The sequence below is a fragment of the Stegastes partitus genome, unplaced genomic scaffold (genome assembly GCF_000690725.1).
Source record: "Stegastes partitus isolate 25-593 unplaced genomic scaffold, Stegastes_partitus-1.0.2 Scaffold2391, whole genome shotgun sequence".
Taxonomy (NCBI): Eukaryota; Metazoa; Chordata; class Actinopteri; family Pomacentridae; genus Stegastes; species Stegastes partitus.
The window spans coordinates 134,228-153,889 of record NW_007580122.1 but is presented as its reverse complement, the minus strand read 5'-3'; the positions used below and the strand labels follow the sequence as shown (position 1 = coordinate 153,889).

General features: G+C 42.7%; 2 protein-coding genes across 2 annotated transcripts in view; both read right to left on the bottom strand.

Moving 5' to 3' along the window:
* Positions 1-205: 205 nt before the first annotated feature.
* On the bottom strand, positions 206-4,773 carry eif4ebp1 (eukaryotic translation initiation factor 4E binding protein 1). The gene is made up of 3 exons (XM_008305051.1): positions 4,284-4,773; positions 1,498-1,689; positions 206-823 (listed from the first exon to the last, which is right to left on the bottom strand). The coding sequence occupies exons 1-3, from the start codon at positions 4,417-4,419 to the stop codon at positions 792-794; spliced, it is 360 nt and encodes a 119-aa protein (XP_008303273.1). The 5' UTR covers positions 4,420-4,773; the 3' UTR covers positions 206-791.
* A 1,661-nt stretch (positions 4,774-6,434) lies between these two features.
* Positions 6,435-19,662, bottom strand: part of LOC103374899 (ankyrin-1-like) — a 44,377-nt gene continuing 31,149 nt past the window's right edge. The window contains exons 40-47 of the mRNA XM_008305053.1: positions 17,002-17,448; positions 16,773-16,788; positions 16,235-16,580; positions 14,731-14,973; positions 13,801-13,884; positions 13,329-13,481; positions 11,938-12,036; positions 6,435-10,319 (exon numbers count right to left, since the gene is read on the bottom strand). Of these exons, the coding sequence (XP_008303275.1) occupies positions 11,965-12,036; positions 13,329-13,481; positions 13,801-13,884; positions 14,731-14,973; positions 16,235-16,580; positions 16,773-16,788; positions 17,002-17,448 (1,361 nt within the window). The 3' untranslated portion in view covers positions 6,435-10,319; positions 11,938-11,964. The remainder of the gene's footprint in view (positions 10,320-11,937; positions 12,037-13,328; positions 13,482-13,800; positions 13,885-14,730; positions 14,974-16,234; positions 16,581-16,772; positions 16,789-17,001; positions 17,449-19,662) is intronic.

Genomic DNA, 19,662 nt, shown 5'->3' with positions numbered 1-19,662 from the left:
AAGGTTATGTATCTTTTTGTAGAGTGCATGTAAACTTCTGGTTTCAGATGTATCTGGGTGTTTGCTCTTTTAGAAGAAGAAAGAAAGAAATAGTTTTTCAACCAGTGAGCATGAGCAATTAAAGGGCTGATACAAAATACAGCCCACTGACTTCACAGAACTCACTCATAGTGGGGGGGGAAAAAAAACATGACAAAGAGAAAACTTTAGTTTCATTGGTGTTTGCTTTAATGCGTTTTGTCACCCTACAAACCGTGAGAAAATCTGTTTCAAAATGTCATCAAAAAATTCAGTTTTACATTCCTTGTATTACACTTCATGTGAAGAACTCCATCGTAAGAGCACGACCGACAAAATATACAGTATCTTGAACATTTCAAGGCAACGTCTGAAGAGAGGAGTCAGGAAATGTGTGTGGGGGGAAAAAAGCACATCAAGTGACAAACCGTTCTGGAATGGTTTTATATTCAGAAAATTAGATCTTCATTTTCATTAATTTCTCTCATTACTGAGCGACGAGGCATTGTCGGTGTTAAGTACTTCTCAGTGTTGATTTTAGCCACTACAGGAAGGCACACTTTGTCACACAGAAATCAAATTTAAGCCTTGAGGCAGACAGAAAAAACTTCATTACATATTTGTTCTGGGCAAAACAACCAAATGAGAATGACTAAGACGGACATTAGAATGACGAGACACTGAAGGAGAACCTCCGTCTTCGTGGAATGGATGATGGGAAAACTGAAGGTGCTCCTGAGCCTCTCTTCACACCATCTTAACACTGGTTTCACCTAGATGTCCATTTCGAACTGTGCGTCTTCGCCTTGAAAGACAAAAACAGATTTAATGTACAACAGAGCATTGAAACGCTTTACGTACAGCTTTACCAGGTAACGCTTGACTGGAATATTTCAGGGAGACTTTAGGAATTAGCTGGTAAATAACATACAGCAGTGACTAACCTACTGCGAACAGATGCTCTAAGAAAGAAGGGAAATGAAGAATTAAAAATGGGGACATCACCTTCTTTAGCAGAAAAATGATGACAGAAAAAATGCTATGAAAAGAGTTTCAAGGGCTGATGAAATGGATGTAGAATGTCTTGTGAGACAAACATCAACTCTTAAATTAACATTTTTCTCTGACTCTGCATGTTAAATGCTCCCTACAACCATTATGGCAACTTCCCAAGTGAAAATGATGTTAACGGCCACTGACCGCCTGGTTGTTGCTAAATAACGAACCGTTTCAACAGAAATCAGCTGACAGGAACAACCTCAGACTGAAGCATGAAGAGAAACTAATCGGCGCTCTTGTGTCTTGTGTTTGAACCTCGAACTGTCTTCTATCATCACTGAGCATGACGGTTTGATTGTGACATAACCAGGGCAGCACATTTATCAGAGGTTCTAATCAGGGCTGGAGTTTGTTCTCAGCGTTTGAACTTGAATGCAGCACTTGAATCCTTCACTCCAAATACTGAGTGTGTGAACATACCAGCGTTGTTGCTGTCCGGTGCGGTGATGCTGTTGTTGTTCAGTAGTTCTCCATTATGGGTCTTCACATTGGTGTCTTTGGAGGGAGGACTGGTCACCCCTGGAATGTTGGGCAGACCTCGCGGAGGAGTCTTGGCCACCGGAGAGCGGCGACACTCCAGCAGGAACTTCCGGTCGTAGATGATCCTGGTGCCTTTGGTGTGAAGAGGCGGCAAAAGAGAAGACGACATCAGACAGAGAGCTCCGACGTCACGCTTAGCCGATTGTCAACAAGTCCTTCAATAATACTTCACAATCAGCGACTCGAACGTCATTCAGCTCGACCTGCAAAACCTGATTACTACGTCAGAACAAGCACATCTAAATAAAACGTCTGCAGAGTCGGTTTGTCTGATGGATTACCAGCATGCACTGGGGCAGAGGAATTATTCATCGTATTGTATGTGTTGTTGCGCCGTCACATTGTGTTCTGCAATGCTTCCACTGCTCACATTTCCATATCGTTATACAATTAATCAATATGAACGAATACACTGTGGCGGTGCAGCTATTTATAGTTAGTGATGTCATCATTCTTGGCAGCGAGCTGATGATTTGCAATTTTGATGATGAATTCACTTCCACAGGTGAATTATTTGAAACAAGTACACTTTTTAAACTCTGCAAACCTTCTTTTGAGTAGAGCTGCAATGACCAACCAATTAGTTGTCAACTGCTAAATTCATTTGCAACTGTTTTGATGATCAATTAATCAGCTTAGGTGGGTTTTTATGCAAATCAAGACTCTTAAACTTGATAATCTTTGGGTTTTATCACTCCTCTCTTACAGTATGTTTGGGTTGTGGAGTGAAAGAGATTTTTGAGGATGTAATCTTGATCTAGAAATTAAAGAAAATAACTGATAGATTAATTAAAGATGAAAATAATCCTTATTTGCAGCCCTATTCTTGACAAGATAGGATTTTTTTTTTAAACCTTGTGGCCTTCTACCTTTATAATCTGACTAGTTAAGGAATATTGTTTTAAACATCTCAGTCAGATCACATTATGCCACTCTGTTTTTGTTGTAATGACAGATTAGTGATGCTGCATATCCATAAGCTTTCATTCATACAGTATAATTTGCAGTAAAACTGTGGTGGGAACTAGACTGAATACATTTGTTCCTGTGAGCATTTACACCCTAACAAACTGACAACATGTCTGTCTTGCGGTGGTGCATCAGACTAGAATTTATACTCACCAGATAATCAGTAACCTTGTTTACAGCATCAAAAAAGAAACAAGGAGGAAGCGGCATCAGTGGCGAGAGCTCAGAATGTTTTATTCTTCTTCTATCTGTCGTTCTGATCAGGTAATAAACCCTCGAAAACAGGATGAGCTCATTGATTAAGCATGCACTCAGCCTCTGCTCTGGGTCCTCTGTGTGTCATTTAAGCAGCTGATCTACTTCACACTTGGCACTTGCACATTTTGTATGAGCCAGCATTGGAGAGAACGCAGCAGGTACAAGGCCTGCCGTTGTCGGTATCTGGTGGCAGTCACACATATTTACTAAAACTGGAACGGTGTGAAGATAAAAGGCTTTTTCAAGACGTTTAAGGATAAAGGGAGGTGTAGGAACAGTTATCCACTGTTGCTATAGTAACATAGGTTGTCATCAGACTAAACTTAGACTGAATTTTCTGTCAGTTTTTTTTATTTTTTTTATCAGCAGTTTATCAGTTTATGATTAGATTAACTTTTTTCCCACCTCACCAACACTTGTATCTCATCTCCTAGAACATTTCAAATGTCAGCCAAGCCAATTACTATTAAATTAAATCATAAAACAATTAAAACTGAGCCTTAATAACATACGACATAAACCAGTCTAACGCCAGCTGGTAACTAAAAGTGGCTAAACCGGATGGGCTCAGTGGTTCGCAAACATTTTTTGTCACACCTTTATTGCTGAATATGATAAATCAGACGAAGGTCAACAGTGTGAGCACCACCTCTATAGCTGGCATGCACTCACTGTGATATTAATATTGATCAAGGAGTAGAAAGAAAGTGGGATGATCTTACTTAGCAGAGAGAACAGCCACATATTTTATGTATATTTTACTTGGAAATAACTTGAAAATGTTGCTATTATCAGGCTACAATCTGAAATGAAATCACACACTTGCCTTTAGAGGACAGATGCATGGTAAACAAACTGACATTTTAGGCTTCGATCAAATGCTCTGAGCGGCACAAATGTACCCCGTAATTAACTTAAACCTCACTTAAAACATGTCTGCAGCAGGTTTAGGTTGAAATTAAACTTCAGATACACTGACCTCTACAGGAGTTTGTGTGGATTTTTCTCAACACCTGGTGCGGACTGGAGCACAGGTGCAGTTTGAGCTGCAGAGGACGCAGCAGAGGTTTGGTCACGTGACTCAGACATACCGCTTTAAACTGTAGCTATGCTAGCGACAGGCAAACATTAGCTGATGAAAGCCACAATAAAAACCCCTAAACACGTCCCATTCACTGAGAAACCTAACAAAAAGGCAGGATACGTATTACTTCAGCGCGTCAGAGTCATGCATTTCTTTTTTTTTTTTTGAATAGCAAACACTTGCTAGCTAGCGTTAGCCGCTAGCCTAGCCGAGCTACCAGCTGACAGCAGCCGACCTCATGGAGTTAGCTTGACACTAACAAAGCAGCTCCGTGGTCGGTTAACCGTGCTGGTCGTCAGTGGCCGTGGTTAGACGGCACAGAGGAGGAAATGTAATGTTTAGCGACAACACGTACCGCCCGGAGTGGTGCTGAACAGGGTCCCTCCGGGAGTCGTGGAGTAGTCGTGGGGCATGTGCTCCGCGTCGCTGATGGTCACTCTCCTGCTCGACGGGATCGCCTTGGCAGTTGTCTTCTGGCAGTCAGTGGACATCTTCACTCGGCTGTAATAAACTAAAACTAGCTAACTAAATAACATGGAACAGAAAACCAAGTCTGGGTTGTTTCTTTCTTTTCTTTTGTGCACAAAACAACAAAGCCACGCCGTCTGCCCAGGTGCTGGTTTGGCTCGACAGAATGGCTACTCTCTGATAAATAAAAATAAATACCTCTTTGTCATAAGTGCAAATTATGGTAGGTAGTATCTAAATGCGTCACATCACAACATGCACTCTCTCACACACACAACGGTGTCCAGGATCTTTGTTAAAAGGACCTGAGCACTCGTTGCTCCTCTCGCACTCACTCTGCACACGCACACAAAACAACAGTCAGACAGACAGACAGACAGACTGGCTGCAGGGGAAAGACTCCCAACGTGGACAAAGTGAGCTCAGCCCGCCCTCTGCTGGAACAGAGCGTCTGTGCAAAGGCTGCAGAGAGTTTAGCATCTTTATGTTGTGATCACATTAACCCTCTGACACTATCAGAGCAAGAAACTGTACAAAAAACAGAGAGAATCGTAGTATTGTCAACTTTCCGACGGTCCTTGAACTAACCATGAGTGCTGTTAGGTTCCATTGGGAAAAAAAAAAATCAAAATGTGAGTTTAAAAATGTGATATTTCATCAACTCATTTTATTCTACATGTCTCATTTTTTAAAAGTCACCAAAACAATCCCTCTGCTGTGACCTTTTCTGCAAAAAACCCCTAAACATGTTGTGCCCTTTAATGCAACTGTGAAGCAATGACAGGTTAGTTAGCAAGTATAGAAAGAAATAACACATTGAGATGAAAATACTTCATGCAGCATGGCTGGAAAAGCAGCATACAGAGGAGCAAGTTGTCAATAAGTGCTCCACAGCCAGATCATGTTGTAGCACTGACACAGTGCCTTGTAGAATGGTCTGCCTGCACCTCGTCGTCATCATCATGCTACACGGGAAGCTCCTGCGTGTTTCTGTTTAATTAAATTAGTCACAATCATCTTGGGTGACGCTGAGAAAAGGCTCCAACAACAGTGTTCACTCAAAAGAGTGCCATGGGAATTGTTTTTGGGGGAAAATCTGCACGCTTGAGACCAGCACTGCCATTAAAATGGCAACATCGTCAACAAAAAGCTACCAGGGCTGCTGTGTTAAACCATCCAAACCTTTGGCATTGGGATTTTTTCTGCATTTAGGTTGCTCGCCCAGAAACTTTTGTTGTTGTTTTCCAATTTTGAAAACAGTAACGTGTACATAGTGGAAAAGAAAGCAACAGCAAGTGGCAATCTGCAGTTTACAGAGCCAGACTAGACGAGTAAGTTGTTGAAGGATACATTTTGCGTGGTGAAACATCTTTCTAGTGTGAAAAATACCTGGTTTGTAAAGGTTGTAAAAAAAAATGTGGGCCCATGGAAAATGGTGCACGTGTTGACTCCACTCCTTATTTTTTGTAAAATAAATTATCAAAGAAAGCTAAAAAAAAAAAAAAAAGTAAAAATGATTTTAACTCTCTCAGACTGCAAAGAAGACATTTCTGAGTTCTCTTTACGTGGCTGTGCTGTTTCTATGGAGGTGCAGGAGTTTATATGGTAGTGAAAAATGAAAAAAATAACCTTCAGAGGGTTAAAGCATTTCTGCATGAGCATATTGAATTTATATCCATACTATTATATAAGTTGTGATCTATGAACTATGTGTTTGATTTATCTCCAGGCAACATATACAATGTCTGTCGGTTTTTGTAAATGGATAAAATACTGTCCATATAGTTGAGCCACTGTTGCTTTAATTTGTCCCTCATTACATACAGTATAGTATGTATTTTCAATTATATTTCATTAAAAAAAATATGTTTTCACCTTTGTCAAAGTCTAATAGGATCCAATCATCTTCACTAGATGCTCAGCAGTATGCACATGAACAGGCCTTTCAGTTGCCATGCAGCATGTCTGTGGTGATCCTCAGCAGTTGGGTGCAGATGGATTAAGTGCCTCACACAAAAGCATACACACTATACACAAAGACATTTCATTTCTTTATTAATTTTGTAAATGTTGAGCTGGTGTACAGAGTAAATTGTCAATAGATGTCCTCGGATTTGATTGGATTAAAAGGCTTTTACATGTATATTTTAAATCCATGTTTGACTCTCCATAACAATAAAAAAGCAAACAAAACAAGTTAAAATACCCACAAGACCCCTATTTATCCCCAGGTTGCAGGCATTACCCAGAACTCAACAGTCTCTTGGTAGCTACAGCTGTATGATGCTAAAAGTACATCCATAACATAACTAGAATCCCAGTTGACAAGTAAGGGTGCATAGCATTCTAAGTAAATATATATATTTATATATATTTTCATATATTTCATATATATATAGCCTTTTATGTTAAAAACATTTTCTGTGCATGTGCGCAGTTGCATTCCTTAGTATTGAGTAATATGCTATTGCGTTAATAATGTCTTCAATCCATTCTAAAGGAATATACATGTGTTCTCTAGTTTTTGCAACAGTTAATATTTTTGCATGAACTTGGTGCATGGCATCGTCTCAGTAGTCCCTCAGTGCAGGACTCTCCAGTGTTCGGTTTTCTGATGTAACCACTACTCCGTCTGCTTGCACTTAGTTGGACTCCTTTCTAAACACGTCCAAACTGTCACCATGTGGAAGCCGGAGAATCGGCTCAGTCTCATATTTGGTTAGAGGGCAGAAAAAGATCAGGGGTGGGCTGTGTTGAGGAAAAATGCTTGTCATCTTGAAAGACTAGCCATCGAAGCCACCAAGCGTCCCCATAATTCCATCTGACGTCAAAGTGCTCCCTCTTATTATTTTTTCATCAGATCCCCCCTCGCTCTAACCCTGACATCAGCAGTGGATTTATAAATGGCCCGAGCATACCATAATATGAGCCCATAGAGAGCAAACCCTATGATACACTGGGAGGGGTGCTGCTCACACTGCTGTGTAGGTTTTATTGACATCTAACTTTTTTTGTGGTTATTAAGCAAGAAAATAAAAGAAAAAATATCAGATGAAGGGATATTTGTTAAAATGTCAAAAAACCAATTTGAGGCTTCGCTCTTTAAAACTCTCCTCTGTGTATGTTTGTGATGAAATGCGAATGAAGTCATATGTATTATAATCAACAGCAGATACTGAGTTGAAACAACAGCGTGAACACCCTACTATCTACTGAAGTACAGAGCCAACACAGATGACTACTTCATAACAAGACTCACAGTATACCAAGACTTTACATTCATCATCTCTGGCCGTGAAGCCAAACTAAACACTTATTGATGGGTGCTTATTGCAACGGTTTTGTGACTTACATATTTTTCTAGAATAAAGCATTCAATGTCTGACGCAACGTTTGAAAGAAATGCATGTAGGTAATTGATATAATGTGAGATGGCACGCGTATTGAGGTAAATCAACTTTAAAAAATATGTGATTTAGAATTACACATATAATCTTTGTTCCATTTGCAATATTACTTTCTGTGATATTATCACAACTTTGACATGTCCCAATATCCAGGACTGAATATTAAAATCTCTGTCACGCACACACACACACATACACACACTCAAACGCACAACAGCAGGATTTCTTTCAAGGTGCATATGAATGTCATTAAGGTTTCAAAACTGGCTGAACACACCTACATTCCCCAGATGAGTAACAAAAAACAAACAGCGGGCACTTTGCAGATGGGATGGCTGGTACGAAGTCATACCAAAATACCAATCATTTTCTATTCTAGAGAGGCAAAGTGATAAAATGTGGGATACTTATGTGCTGACATCATTTCTGAGTAGAGTGAGGAGGAGTCTAAAGCTGTGATTGAAAGCCCAGGCTTAGGAACAACAGAAACTATGATCCTAAAATCCTCCCTCATCTGTTTCACACACACACACACACACACACACACACACACACACACACACATACACACACACTCGCACACATACAATCCTTTCCTTTTTGTAAGCAGTTATTGCTTCTTCTAAAGAACAATTAAGACAGTAAATCATGAAAAAAAAAAAGAGACATAACGCCAAAGAAGAGGAGTGAAACAAGAGACATGCTTCGGGAAGGGTCAGGCTCACAGTTACGGGTCAGTATTACAGTTTCTCATCACAGTGATTGGTGACCGACTGTCTTTGCTACACTCCTAAGAACCGCCAAGGAGACAAACATCAAAGCTCAACACATCCTCGACCCTCGACACGACACTTTCCTTTCTCCAACGTCATCTTTTACCCAGTCAAAACCAGTGCTACATTATTACCAGCATTTCAGCTACTTTACCCTCAGCAAGTGACATCTTCAGGTGGTGGTGGTGGTGGTGGTGGTGGTGGTGGTGAGATGGTCTATAAGTGCACCTCGTGTGGTGGTATCATATACTGCATGATGAGGTCAAACAGACGCAGCTACGAGCTGAAGGTGGGATCCTGACCGCCTTGCTGGAGGTGGACAGGACTGCTACATCTACTCTGAGAGGCCGACTGCAGAGGTGAAGAGGTGAGGAGGCGGAGGTTGGGTGATGAGGGAAAGATTGAGGGCGGAGAGAGACATCTTATTAACACAAACCTCATGAGGATACAGCACAGCGGGGGGGGGGACAAGAAAAAGGCGGAGAAGTGGGATGGTAGAGAAGGTCGATCGCTCGTGATAATCTGTCACTCTGTCAAATATCTCATTGTCACCTTCTCCGCAAGGCAAACCACTCTGAGAGAAGGTCGGGGAGGCAGGTTCGCTGCAGAAAAAAAAACCTGCCTCCCAAAGCTCAGAAACCCCCACGGTACAGTAAATGACTTACAGTGTGTCTTCCCTCTACAGTTTGACATGTCAAAAGCAAAGGATGAGAGCACGTGAAAAGCACAAAGAAACAAACAACCGGACACACGTAAATCCGACGTTTAAAACAGGCAGAGCGACACGACATTTGTATGTTCTTGTACCCACAAAGATCTCAAGATATATAGAATAATATATAGCTTCTGACCGAAATGAACCAAACAAGGAAAACAGGGAGGAATTTCTTATGTACCTGAAACAGCAGCATCAGTGGCATCGCATAGGGATCTTATAACATAAACAACACACGTAACACACAGTCACGTATAGAGCATTTTAGTGCATACAATATTATGTACAACACTGATATCCTTGGGTGATAATAGTAGCTTTACTGGACTTAGAGAGCACTGGGACAGGTTTCAAAACTAGTTTGTGATGCTCTTAGCTGGAAGAGTGTGGCGTGGAGGAGGGGGAATAACCTGTTGCCTAGAGACGACGTAATTCTCAGTATTTTAGTCTCTCTTTTTCTTAAGTTTTGACTGATAAACTTTTCCCCGTTGGTTTAGAAAATGGGCCAGTGGTGGTTGACCAAAGCCTACACTGCATGCCTGTCCCACACAGATGTGTCTCCTCCCCATCCCTCCCCCTTTTACCCACCCCTATATTCCCTCAGTATTTGTAGTTAAAGACAGGCCATGCGGCAGCAGTCACTCATGCTGATACAGATAACAGGAAGCACGTTTTGGTTGCTAGTTTTTTTTTGTTTGTTTAGTTTTTTTTTTTTGTCTGTGTTTGGTTTTTTTTTTGTTTTTATACGAAATCATGCTTCTAGCCTAGTAGTAGATGTTTTTTTTTTCCACGGTTTCTTTAAAAAAAAAAAAAGGTAATAAAAACTACAAGTAAATCCGTATCCTTTTTCTTCTGGTGCGTGCTGATAGTCGGCATAGCCACTGTGGTTGTCATTGAGTCGGTGTCTGTTGCCGTTCGTTTCCATCGGTCTGCCTTTTTTAATGTGTGGTCTTCCTCCTGTCAGCTGCTGCTGGTCATGTGTCCATGTAGGATGGTTTTGGTGAAGGGGTTGAATCCTGCGGAGAACTCTGTGGAGAAGAAGGAGGAATGTGCTGATTTAGGGCGAGAAACGCATTTGTGTCCATACTGCACAGAACAGGTGGCATGCAGGCAGGAACAAGTCAATGCAAATGTGAGTAGTTTTGAGTCGGAGATGTTTAAGCTGCTAAATACTGCCAGTAAAATAGCTTCATCTTTGAAATTCCCTTCAACCGATCTTCATATATCACCCAAACTGCCCTTTTCTTTTAAGATGAAATAATAATGAGTGTCTCATTTCTTATTAATGGATGTCCTTAGTGCTGGTCAGCAGTCCAAAGCGTGTCCGAGGCACTCTTGCTTTAAATATATTAACACAACCAACATGGTTTGTTCTCTGCTTTTTTCATGCATTTGTAAAACATTTCTATATTTACCATCACTCCTTGGATTGCCAACAAGACTAAGGACTTGCACTAATAAGAAATGAAGCAGTATTTTTTCATCCCTATCCTTGAAGAGCATCTGATTTTGTATTTTCTTCACTTTTACCTACTAACATTACTGTTCTAGACCCAGTGCAGCATTCCCTTTATTAGTGTTGACCCCTTCTTTAAAAAAACAAAAACAAAACAGGCATTGTGTCACTCTACAACACGTTAGTTTTGCAAAAGCGTTTAAGCAAAAAATGGTTGGCAAAAGTGGTTTAACATTCAGCAATGAGTCACTTGAAATACCAGTAATCTCAGGAATGTCACGGCCTTTACGTTAGAAAGGGCAAGTCTCTCTCTCACACACACACACACACACACATGCTCCAATTCTCTGGACAACTGGCCTTGCAGCATTGACCTTGAGAGCTGTCATTTCATAAGATCCTTCTTGGACCTTTGCTTTGCTGAGTGCACATTGTGCCAACCTTTTTACAGCCTCTCACGACATGCACGACGAAGAAAACAACTGACCTGACATCATTTATTGCAACAATAATGATCTATTTACATCAAACGTATGGAATTATATTTGTGTCCTGTTTCTGGGATACATTATTTTTCTTGACGATAAATTATAAATTGTAGAAAAATGATTAGAATAATTTGTTTTAGGAAAAAATAATTGCCCGTTACATTTAGTTATTCGCAAATAGAAGTCCACACTCTGATGTAAACATGACAAAGCATTGGCCAGGAGGCGAGCTGCCGCAATTTCTATTATTTATTCAGGCTGCAAAGCTATTATGTTTCGTGTAAAGCTCAAGAGGCAAAAAGAAATTACTGGAGCATTCACCTCAGGTTTCTATGGATATGTCTTCTTACGCCATATAAAACTGCATTAAAACTAACTGAAAGTATCCAAATCAAAATCAGTTCTGTACTAGAAAGACATTTCTCATGAGTTAGCAGGCTGTTTTTTTTAACACTTGGGATTTCCAGACGATACAGTTATCACATCTTTTGTACTATCTAGACAAAAAAAGATTCAATTCATCTCATTTTTTGTGCATCATTTATATTTGAACTATTAGTTAAACTGAAGATTCATTTTTGCTGTGCCAGCATCACGTTACATATCATTAGTATTGAATTAAAGGTACATTCAGATGCATTTAATCCAGAGAGACTGGATTAAATGGTCTAGCCCACGAGGCGCTGTGGGTCAGTCCCGTACCTGCGGGGACGCAGCACTCAGTCTGCCTCACTGCTTAACTCTCCGCAGACTGGCACATTTCACTATCTGAGCACCTTTCTTCACATCCACAGTATCGGGCTACATCGGGGGAGGGGAGGGAAGGAAGGAAGGAAGGAAGGAAGGGAGGGTTGACGGCAGAAGAGGTGCGAGGATTGAGAAGAGGTGGGATGACAGGAGCAGAATGAAAGGTTGAGGGAATATTAGTAAGGGGAGAGTAAATAAAGGAGAAAGGGACAGAGGCAGAGAAATATGAGAAAAGAAAAAACAGAAATAGACCCGCAGAGGAAGCAAACAGCGCCACAAGGAGAGAGAGAGGACAGACAAACAGGGAAAACAACACGGGAGATGTAACAGAAATGTGAGAGACAAATAAGTGAGGAGAGAGGAAAAAGAAAGAAATTATGTATAAACAGTCGAGCAAGGACAGAAGTGATGGCTGGCAGTTGGAAAGACAGGTAAGACACTGTAATTGCGGTTCAGAGTAGCGTCAAATAATATTCGCAAAGACATTTTTGTAACAGCTCCAAATTCATGGACATAAGACAATACACCAATTTCAAGATATTTCACACAATCAGATCTTTTTTTTTCATGGACAGCCCACTGGTCTTAATCATCTGGTGTGTTGGACCCCCAATGACTGTAAATAATATTTGACCCAGCTCTGATTCAGAGGCTCGTGTTGGTTTCAGTGATAAGGCACACAGTCACAGTTGAAGGACTACAAACTTTAATGAAGACAAAAAGACAGAAGAGTAACTCAGTGAGGTAACCGATGGGGGAGAGAATGGAAAATAGAACCACTGCAAGGAACCACGGTCAGTTCATTCAGTCATTAAGAAACAAACACATGAGCTGTGGGTGTGGCTTAGTGATGACTAAAACGATGGAACCCTGAATGAGTGATGGACTGTGAGCACCGGCAGCAGAGCAGAGTGGACTCATTTGTTCCTCTTACATGCAAAAGATGAACATTAGACAGGAATATTTAGGAGGAGATTAATGTTACAGAAAGTCAACAATCAAGCAATTAACCCAACACCTCGTCTCTCTGTCTTCTGTAGAGATTTATGTCTGACACACAATGACACAGGGCTTTAAAAATTCATAGGACCACAGACTGTGTTAATGCAGCTACATGAGGACTGTCAGAGAATCCACAATGAGGTGAGAATTTCAAGCCTGCTGCAGCACAGTGTCCCTGATTCACTAGTTACAATTTAAACAACAGGGCCTGGTGAGACGGCGTTCAGATGTAACCTCTGATATCATTCAGTCCATTTGCGGCTCTAAGGGCTCCCTGCACACCCTACAGCTAACAAAGGGAGCCTCAGGTGAGACCGAGAGCTGCCTGCAGATCAGAAGCCCACCTTGCTGCTGTCCCGACCCAAGATGGCGTAGCTCATGAACTGCTCAGCATCAACCTCCAGCTCGTTGGCGTCCTGCAGAGAACTCTCCACGCTCACCTCCTGAACCCCCTCCTCACCTGAACCCTTCCCTCTGCGCACCACCTTACGCACAATCTATCACATACACACATGTACACAACAACACAGGAGGGTGGGAGAGAGTGGTAGGTAAGGTGGTGGATAAGGTGCGGAAAAGGTGGTGAAAAGACTGAGCTGGTGTAATATGAAGAGTTGTTTATGGAGAAATAACTCATTGTATTTAAAAATAACAAAAACAAAATATATATCCATAGTGTGATGGAAGAACTTTGTCATGATTATTAGTTTAATAATCAATCTGAGGGGAGATGCTGAGTGAGTTTTGTGTCAGGAAAACAACACATCTACTGCAGTTTAAACAATCCTATTTCAACACATTTTGAAAATGGCTGACCTTTTTTGTGACAATGTTTCCATGTTCATCCGTGAACTGCTCCTCGCTCACTTGCTCCCCAGGAAGGTCTTCAACCTCATCGCCCTGCAGAGACACAACCATTTGTATCCTTAGGTTCTTTTTAAACTAAAGCATATCAAAATAACCGTCGCTGCAGTGTGATTGTTTGCATGCCATAAATCCCTCCATCAGCTGGAAACATGGAGATGAGCAACAGATGGGTGAGGGGGTTAGAGGTTTGTTTGTTGGAGCGAGTGAAGCCACAGTTCACAGGGATCCACTGTTCGCACCAATGTTTCTTAGCGACACTTTTAATTGCATTTCATGAGGCTCGTGACAATACTTTCATACCCCCTAATAATCTGCAGCGTGTGTGCACGGCTATTTATAAGTTCAAAGAAATGCCTGCAGTGGGACAACCGAGCAAAGACCGAGGGAAGGTTGTGAATGAAACTCCAACATTTGCAGCGCTAAAGTGTTTTGGTATTGAGGGAGTTGGAGATACAGCAGGAACAAAATGCCACAGAGAGAGACCTCTTAAAAAGAATTGGAGTTCAGATCTGTTAAGCTGAAGACAATCTATTTACATCCGTAACAGCAGGAGATAAATTTAGCCACATTCTCAAAGTAATTTGACGGTGTTTTCACTTATTAAAGGAGAATTCACTGTTATCATGATATAGATTTAGGTTTTTGTTATTGCCCAACATGTATACAACATTTCTTTGTGTCCACAGCATCCTTGGTTAGCCCTTATTGCCACTCTTGTCACTCTCAGTCCACTCAAATCTCATAAATCATTTACCCTTACTACCACAAACCTATCCTGTATCATTCATAGACTGCATTCTTAAACCGATCGCCAAACACTAGCAGCGAATCCTCTGTCCACATCTCTTCTCGACTCTCCTCTACTCCCTCTCTTTGTACCTTGAGAATGACTCTGCGGCGGACCACTCTGGTGGTGACGTTCTCCTCTTCGTCAGCTACTCCCTCGACCTCCCCGAGCTCGTGGTCCAGCTGAGTGTGTATGTAGGTGAGCACAGACCTCACCGAGCCACTGGCTATGTGGAGGACATTCTGGCAGCTGATCACCAGGAAAGCCAGCAGCACGAAGCTGAAGAGGAGCTCGGTCACCAGGGCCCACATCGCCCCACGTTGATCCCCAGCAAATCAGCACAGTCTGCACACGGCAAATGCACGACTGCGGCTTCAGTCCCTCAGCCTTCAGTGACTCCTGCTTCTTTCGTTGCAGCGCTTCTCCCAGCAAAGAGAGAAGGTAACAGCTGCAGCCCTTTTCCTTTTGTCACTGGGTTAGTCAAACTGGTGTTGTGTCTTTCAGTTCATATCTGTCCTCCATTAGCTGGGGCAGTGGGCCCTCTTTCCCCTGCTCTGTCTTCCGTCTCCTTCCCCCTGTCAAGTGTCTCCAGTCAAAGACATCAAATCCAACCTTGGGTGGCTTCTGTTCCCACCTCTCTCACTTTCTGATCATGTGATCTGTGGACTTTAAATACCTCCAGCTACTCCAGTGTGGCTCTGTGTGCTGTGGTACGTACACTGGGAAACATACTACTCTAGCTACAAAATATTTGTAATTCCTTAAGATCCACACAACCTAGCGGGCACGTTTCTTCAAAAACACTATGCAGACCTAATTATGCGGCACATACTGCCTCTAAACAAAGCCTGGATTGGCTCTTTAATCACCAGTATGAGCCACGTACAGTATCAAGCGCACAACGGCCCTAAATGCAGCACTCTATTTTTGCTTTCGCACTATTTTGTAGCTGAGATTGTCCGTTACAGTGTGATGCGTCTGTGTTGTGCCAGAAAGTGACCATGTGGGAATGGCTGTGGTGGGGGATCATGTAACATGAGAGGAAGAGTGAGAACGCTTTCTAATTTTGGCGAGACACGCTGTTTGTGCCCATCTTGGGCCGTAGACCCTGTGTGTGCTTGCGGTTGTGTGTTTGTGTGTCCTGTGTGATTCTAGGGTCTAGTGTGCATAACATACAGCCAGTCCAGGAATTCTAGGTGTCATTTCTAGAGGAAACTAAAACAAATAACACCAGTTTTCTGCTTGTGTCTGATCATCATGGTGGTGAATCTGCTGTACTGGATCATATCTGCCAAATCAGCAGAGAATACTGGCAGCAATTGAAATGTTTGACTTTACTTTAGCTTTACTTTGCTCACTGTACTTCGCAACATTTTTCTGCAGAAGGCAGGTTGAATCTATGGTTGACTGTAGCATCTTGTACAGTTGAAATTAGGTTAATATAACGCAAATCACAGTGGTTATAAGCCAAGTTGTTGCTGTGGTAATAAGGATGATATGTGATTTGGTCCAGACTGGAGTATCTTGAATATTGGATGAACAGCCCTGAAATGCTGTACAGACATTCATGGTTTCCAGAGGATGAGTCCTACTCACCTGGCCCTTCAGACGTACATCGTCCCAGGCCCTCAGCTCTGGTACCCGGTGTGGAAAGCCCAAACCCTTCTCGAATGGCTGGGTACCTCTGAAGTGCCCCCTCAAGATCTCAGAGTGGCCCATGTCCCTCACAGGCTGAAGCAAGGCCTCTTGGGACACGCGGGACTGGTCGTCCACAGCGTTACGTACTGATGACATCATGGTTTCCATGGCCTGCCTGGACTTAGGCTGGTTGCCCACCCAGGCCTGAGTAGGGTCAGTGACAGGGATCCACCCTGGGCCTGTCTGTTCCTGCAGGTAGGAAAGGAAAGAGCCTCCACCACCTCCGTTTCCACCATTACCTGACCTGAAAGGACATCAGTGGATCAATGAGGAGGTGGTGCGTACATTAAACATGCTCACTGCAAAGACAATCAAACAGCTTTCATAGGTTCCAAGTGATCAACTTGTCTACTTTTATTGACATGCAAGTAAAATGGGATTCATAGTTTTGCTGTGACTTTGCAGCACCTGAGAGGCGAACAGAGGTCGGACTCACCTGTCTCCATTCCGATCTGCAACACAGCTCAGACCAGGTGACTCACTCAACCGAGCATACACCCTTTGCTGTCCTGCAACAAGAGAAAGCCCTTCCTCTGAGCCCGTCCCGCCTTCTCCTCCTCCTCCTCCTCCTCCTCCCCCTCCTCCTCCTCCTCCTCCTCCAGCTCCGTCACCACCAGTCGTGCTTGTGACTGCTGATGCCTCTGAACTTGCCTCTGACCCCTGACCATTGTTCAGCCCGTTAAGATTGATCCCAGCGATGGTGCCCCCAAGCGAGGCTGGCGTGGTCGTGCTGAGCGAGTCAACGCCCATCTCTGAATCGTCTTCGGGTAGCTCAATGGAGCCACTCAGCACAACACCCCCTCCGCTGGCTGCGCTGGCCTGACTGGCCGGCCGACCCAGACTTCCATACGGTAGCCCCAGCAGACCTTCTGAATCGTCAGCATTGCTGCACTCCAGCGAGGAGTCCTCCACAGGCACCAAGGAGGGACTGTTGCCTGAGGGCCACACCTGCACATCAGACATCTCCATCAGGGTGTCTTCTTCTGTGGTGGCAATGGGTGCACAGTCCAGACTGGAGACCTCTTGCCAGTAAGGCTCAGCACCCAACGGGGAGGGCAGGCTGTACTGCATGGAGGCCGGCGAGAGAAGCTCTTCCTGCGCGAGCCCATAACCTGGAGCGGGACAGAGAGAGGCACACTGACACCCGGCCCCCCGCCTCGCTCCCCACCTCACCCCCACAGCATCGGGACCCTGGGAGGGGGTAAGTGCCCCTGCCCAGGAGCTGGGCATCTAGGGGAGGAGTAGAGGAGGCTGAAGGGACAAATGGGAAAGGTGTGGGGCGAGGGGAGAGAGGGGGAGGGCCAAGACAATAGGAGCTAGAATAACGGTGCAAGGAGCTTAGGACAAGAGAGCAAGGGCGGCTTTTAAAAGAGGGGTTGTCAAGCTCAATCAGCCAGCGCTGACGGTGAGAGCAGCAGCGGCAGCAGCAGCAGACACAGCCAGACGGACCGAGAGACTGAGACTGAGGTTCGAACCCAGCAGTGACTGATGCTGCTCTGCTGGCTGCCACCTGCAGGGAGACGGAGAGGGATTACTGACACCTGTCCAGCAGGGACACACACTCTGTCTTCATACTGACACGCACATACACTCACACTCATATATGCATGCTTTCAAACCCACTCAGAAACAGGCAGGTTAATATTGTTGTCAGGCTGGATTGCATGCACGCAGGCAATCTCATTTTCTCCTCACATCCGAGTGCACACATACATCAGCTCGCTCCACACAGCTGCTTCCTCTCACACTGACACATACATTTATTATAATGCATTCAATATACCACAGCTATATAAACATAGAACTTATAGTATTGATAATATTTATGCAAACACAGTTAAAGCAGACTTAAATTTTTCTTCTGTTGTGAAAGCCACACGGTTGCTGCCTCAAACAAAAAAAATTTAGTTATATTAATTAAGTGCAATTTTATCAGTGAGTAAAACTGCACACTGTTCATGTGCTGTGGACTCAGGTCACTCCTACAGCTGTTACTTGAACACCACTGGTAACATCATTTTTTTTTCTTGTAAAAACCAGACCTGGCACGATAGAGCACAATGTCACAACAGCAGGGATGATGGTTTTTTTGGGTTTGTTTTATTAAGTTAACAATATGCTCAAAACGAAAGAAGTTGAAGACAACAAGGAGTGCACATTGAACCTGCAAATACACAAATACGTTTGTAACCCTCTAAATGAATTATTCTGAAAATGGCCCTGACCTAGGTGAATCATTTATGTGAATAGTTTGATGAATGGCAATGTGGGTAAAGCAAAGTGTGAGAGGCAGTATGACTGTAACATATTACCAAGAAGTGTATTAACCAGAGGATGAAACTGAAGATGCATTGTGGGGGCATACAGTACTTAGATAATAGCAAGAAGAGGAGACAATTTCCCTAATGCACGGCCATGTGCGTATGCATAGAGAGAGACTGACTGTATGCTGAAGAGTGATGAGAAAACTGTGCAGGGCAAAGGGTGTAACTTGATTCATGGCTGGCAGCAGACTACTGCTGAGAGTGCAGGAGATATTTGAGACACCAAGCGGCAAAATAAACCCCTTGTCCTACTTTCTCTTTCACCTTCCAAACTGCTGTCAGTTGTCTGTAGGAACTAGTAATGACGACTATATATAATTCTATCAGTGCTTTGTCTTATGGAGATAGCGCTAAAATAAGGATTTGTACAAACAGGAGTTGCTTTTAAATGTTCTTGCATTCCTGGTGCAACTGTACAAGTTCAAAGCCATCATTTGGTGTTTATTTGGGGTCTCAGAAGATATTTTGACATCTGCAATGTCAAAAATGTCAGGGGCCTCAGTCACAAAAGCTCAGATGGCATTTTGTTTAACTTGAAATGTTTTTTTTCACATTTGTTGGTACACTGATAGTTTAAATCTGACAGAAAATACAGTAAAAGCTATAATTGCATCATCAAAATCAAATTTCAGTGCATTCTTAATACAACTGAAATAAACTGATCCTATCCTTGTCTATTCACTAGACTCTAGATTCATTGAATAATGTCATGTTGTGAATATCTGACAGAAAAGCAAAGTGTATTCTGAAGAAAAAAAGCATATCAAACATTTCTTGGTGCAGGATCACACGTATATTAGACAGATATATATATTTGGTGACGTGTTTTTGAAACATGATTATGTGTTATGAGTCTGTTTTTGGTGAAACATGACAAAATATGATGTGAGAAATTCTGGTTGCCATGAATTTGTCAGTCCTCTCTCCATGTCAGTAGATTTGAAGATGATGGTGAAAGAAAGATATGTTTTTTTTTTGTTGTTTTTTTTAAATGAATGGTGA

Bases quoted from the DNA above. Each gene is read 5' to 3' on its own strand.
- eif4ebp1 (XM_008305051.1), bottom strand. From the start codon at position 4,419: ATGTCCACTGACTGCCAGAAGACAACTGCCAAGGCGATCCCGTCGAGC. The intron at 1,690-4,283 runs GTACGTGTTGTC...TTCACACCAAAG, and splicing joins GTTCAGCACCACTCCGGGCG to GCACCAGGATCATCTACGAC. The intron at 824-1,497 runs GTATGTTCACAC...TTGTCTTTCAAG, and splicing joins ACCGGACAGCAACAACGCTG to GCGAAGACGCACAGTTCGAA.